Raw genomic sequence first — 4,330 nt, forward strand, 5'->3', positions numbered from 1 at the left:
TATTTATTTTAATTATAAATTATTATAAATTAGTTATAAATTTTTACAAAATCAAAATTATGAAAAAAATTTTAATTAATACTTTACAATTTCAATTTAATTAATTCAACTTAAAATTTGTTTTGTTGAATTAATTGTAACTTAATTAATGGAAGGAGGAAATTTGCAAGGATACAAATACAGATAATTCAAAATGTTAATTTTTAAAATGAAATAACAGAATTATAATAGATATATATGTATATATTTGATTTGTACATTTATAATTATAGATGATAAGAGATTAACTAGAAAAAATGTTTATGTAATCTCTCTTTCTCCGATCTTATCAATGATTATATTTCTATAACAGAAAACAGTTTTCACATGAATATGTTATAAGATACTAAAATGGTAATTCAATTACGAACGTTTCATGAAAAAATAATTAAAATGTAAATTGTAAAATAACAATAAATTTTCTTCGTGATAATTTTTATGAGATCTAAACCAAGGCATGCATTAATCTACATATGTATACAATATGTTACATTAAAAAAATTCTGAGATAAAAAAATTTAATAACATAATAAAATCCGATATTTATGTATTAAAATTCAATATTATTTTCAATACTAATACAGTGTAGTAATCAATTATTTTTGTAATATATATGTAAATATGATCTAATCGCCTTGGTAATATGGATTTCGTTGCGACATGATAAAAAAATATTATATATCATTTATATCTAACGCTAAAAATAGAATATTACAGATTTAGTTATTCGTTGCACATAATTCATGATAAAAATGCCCCGCGCACGTCGACCCGACATAAAATTAATATGTAAAACCATAATTATACCCAAATATATAAGAGAATCTTTATGATTTAAATAATACTTTGCTTATCCACAATTAGAAATTCCTTATTGAGAATATTTCTTGAAATTATCGATCTTCTGTTTGTCACCCTTCTGTTCATTTCCCTCTCTTTTTATATATATATATATATATAACATTACATTTTTGGTCCGTTTTACATTGCTCTGTACAATATTCGATTCCCTCTTCAAACTGCATAGCCAATTTATGAAGCTAACCGTTGCTACGTAAAGAATAAAATGACGTACTTCGTAAAGCGGTGGACGCTGTCTTTCTGTAAGTACTGCGTCGATACCGCGATCAAGTTCGTCCGTATTTCTTGCGCAGTACTATTCTAATATGCTATTCTAGTGTGCTTAAAATAGAAAAAAATCCTCTCTTTCATCTATATAACATAACACAAAGTCCACACACTTTACTTAAACTATTTAACATTCATGTAATCTATCTATGGTTCATATAATACAATTCATTCCCTACGTTAACTCATCCGTGCACAGTTTTCTCTCCTCCTCCACTCGCTGCCGAGTACGATTAAAAGCCTCTGTCTTCACGAAATCCACGGTTTTGTACACAGTCGTACTTGGGAGGGGTTGTGCGGGCGGTAACGTCGAGGAATTAAAGCTCTCTGTCGTTTCTAAATCAAGATCCAAATACTGCAGTACCACTAAGCGATTAGACGCCGGAATAAATGTATTATGATCTTGATAATAGTATATCTGGAAATCAAATTACGCATAGCGGATAAAATCACATATCGTGCCACGTCATGTAACGACTAAGATTACACACAATTCTTAGAATAGCTCTACAAACCTCTTCTCTATCCTCGAATGCGTTATTGTCTTCATCCGACGTCGACTGATGACGTATCGAATGCATATGCGACGGAGGCGTCGGACTGGGTGCCGCCCGTATTCTTCCTCTTCCAGGTGGAGACGCTAATTGTAGATGAGGTGCTGTGAGAAATTTTACATGTTAAATATTTCTCTTATTACATATAAAAAAATAGATAAAGAAAAAAAAGTCTACCTTCCACCGGTGATTTATTCAACGATGGTTTCAACTTCCTGTTGATGGTCGGCGGTTCGGCCGGAGAATGTTCAGCAGAACTTACATCATATAGTGCTATTGTCGGACCCGGTGATGGTTCGTTGCTTATGATAGACATTGAGTCGCTAGTTTTTCTGCCCGGCTTTAATTCTCTGTACACCATCGGCGGAGGCGGCGCCATGGTGGTTGGTACACCGCTCGAACAACTGTCTCGCACGAGAGGACTCGGTAAATTCGAGTATGTCGCTGTAGTCGAGTTTTCAGAGCGCGGACTTGATGGCTCAATGTCGTGGAAATCATAGCGGAATACATTCTGTGTCTCGTCATTAATGGTACTCGGTGCTGCGTTTGAGTAGAAATGTTTTGACGACTGTTCGATCGCCATTGTGTTGCTCTCGACGGCCGTTTGTGCCGCTTGCGGTTGATGAGATCTAGGAAAATCGTATGACTCATCGGTCACGGTAACCATTGTTGTTGTAACGGCAGCAGGCGTCGTTGGCGCCGGCGTCGCTGGGGTACTCGGTTTCGAGCTTTCGGTAGCACCATCTAGATTCAGGTAGTTGTGACCAGGATTTTCGGGTAACATATGAGGCGGTTTCGGTGGTCTGGGTGGTGCTGGCAACTTCTCCACGGCTGGTGGTATCGCGGAATCAACAATTCTGAGCTTGCCAAAGCGTTTTTTCACACTCCACGAACCAATTTCATGGTCACCCGGACCATGAGGTTGTCGCGAATCACCTGTCACAATTTTATTTCATTAGTAAAGATAAGAAAAATAAATTAAATCTCACGCGCAAACATTCACCCGTTGAAGGAAGCGTGTCCCAATTCGCACTCGGCACAGACGTTGTCCATTCGTCGTCGGTGAAAACGCTCTCGGCATCTGTTGTCGTGGGTGATCGCGGTGGCGAGGGTGCCAATCTTCTCGGGGCATCGTAATGTTCGGGTCCTTGTCCGAGAGCCGAACTCAGAGAACTGGTATCGTTGAGCCGACGACCGGAAATGCACTCGCTAATAGGAATGTAAGGACCAGAGATCGTGCTAGTGGGCGAAGTAGGTGGGGATTCTTGAGACTCGTATTGAAACACTAAAAAAAAAGTTGAGATATACTATGTAGTATTATCAATACTCGGATCAGATTAGAAATTGAGAATGGATTGGAATTTGATCGATCAAAATTCACTAAATTTGATATTGGTATTTTTTTCTTTTAATACGGACATTATATAAGTCTGTTTTCTGTGGTTCACTTTTGGAACTTAAAGTGAAATAGATATATGTTTGATATTTGTCGAAAGCAAGAAAGATAGTTCTAGTGCAGGAACAAAAAACAAACTATATATAGGCTCATTTTAAATAGACTGCTTTTTGTTTAGTTACATAAGTTGATACAACATCATTCTGTCTTTCTACATTTAATGTAACAATTGTATCGACGTGTCAAAATAAAAAACGTAATCTATAGTTTATATCTTTGTATGATTTTATCCAACGTTTAATATACTTGTTTTATATTTATGCAAACATGTATAAGCAACAAAAAGTCCTTTACTGATATAAGTTACTGTTTCTTTGTTATTCATGGCATGCCAAGAAAGACAGAATAATGTTTGATTGACTTGTATTAAATGAAAAGCATTGAGAGTTAATACAAAATGGTAGTCTCATTACTTTGTTGCTCCTCATCCTGAGTGTATGCCTTCAAACCGCAAACTTGGCACACCGCATCTACCCATTTGTTCATATCCGCTTCGTTTTCAGCAACTAAATAATAGATCCTTTTCGGCGTTTTCACATTAAACATGTACTGATACTTCTGTTTACGATTTTCAAATCGAAGACCTGCGTCCACCTGTGGCAGAATGTTAATAAGTATCCGTATAGCTCATGAGAATAAATTCTATGAACGTGATGGATACCTGTTCGCACTGATCTAAATCGATACGACCTTTGAGCTTACGGCAGCGTCTGTCTGTGTAATATTCCAAAAAATATTGACCAGGTAGCTCTCCACTATGACGAAGGGCAAACCATCGCTTTCTCCATCGCTATTAAAAGAAGTTATCAGAGATAAGGCTATTTATCTTTATCTCAAACTTAAAATTAGCTGGAATACAACGAAGTTCCAATAAAAGTCTGAGTAACCAACAAATACATTCATCATATGAACGTTGAACCTCTTTTCATCGAAAACATAAGAATACACCAAGTCAAGAAAAACTCAAAATGATTTTATTTTGATGTCATAAAAGTTAAAATGATTTTTGGTTACAAAATATGACTATTTATTGATGTTAAGAATTATAATAAAGTCTTATCTTTTGTTGATTTTTATGCATTTCTAGTCCGAAAAATAATCAAAAGTAATAAAAAGAGAAACTAAGAATTTTTTAAAATTTTATATATATATA

At 35.1% G+C, this 4,330-nt stretch overlaps 1 protein-coding gene across 1 annotated transcript in view; it reads right to left on the minus strand.

The window, feature by feature from the left end:
* Positions 1-664: 664 nt before the first annotated feature.
* LOC108684472 (GRB2-associated-binding protein 2) overlaps positions 665-4,330 on the minus strand; it is a 4,504-nt gene continuing 838 nt past the window's right edge. Inside the window, exons 2-7 of the mRNA XM_018188798.1 lie at positions 3,839-3,967; positions 3,591-3,771; positions 2,725-3,006; positions 1,899-2,657; positions 1,683-1,825; positions 665-1,585 (exon numbers count right to left, since the gene is read on the minus strand). Of these exons, the coding sequence (XP_018044287.1) occupies positions 1,343-1,585; positions 1,683-1,825; positions 1,899-2,657; positions 2,725-3,006; positions 3,591-3,771; positions 3,839-3,967 (1,737 nt within the window). The 3' untranslated portion in view covers positions 665-1,342. The remainder of the gene's footprint in view (positions 1,586-1,682; positions 1,826-1,898; positions 2,658-2,724; positions 3,007-3,590; positions 3,772-3,838; positions 3,968-4,330) is intronic.

The sequence above is a fragment of the Atta colombica genome, unplaced genomic scaffold (genome assembly GCF_001594045.1).
Source record: "Atta colombica isolate Treedump-2 unplaced genomic scaffold, Acol1.0 scaffold135, whole genome shotgun sequence".
Taxonomy (NCBI): Eukaryota; Metazoa; Arthropoda; class Insecta; order Hymenoptera; family Formicidae; genus Atta; species Atta colombica.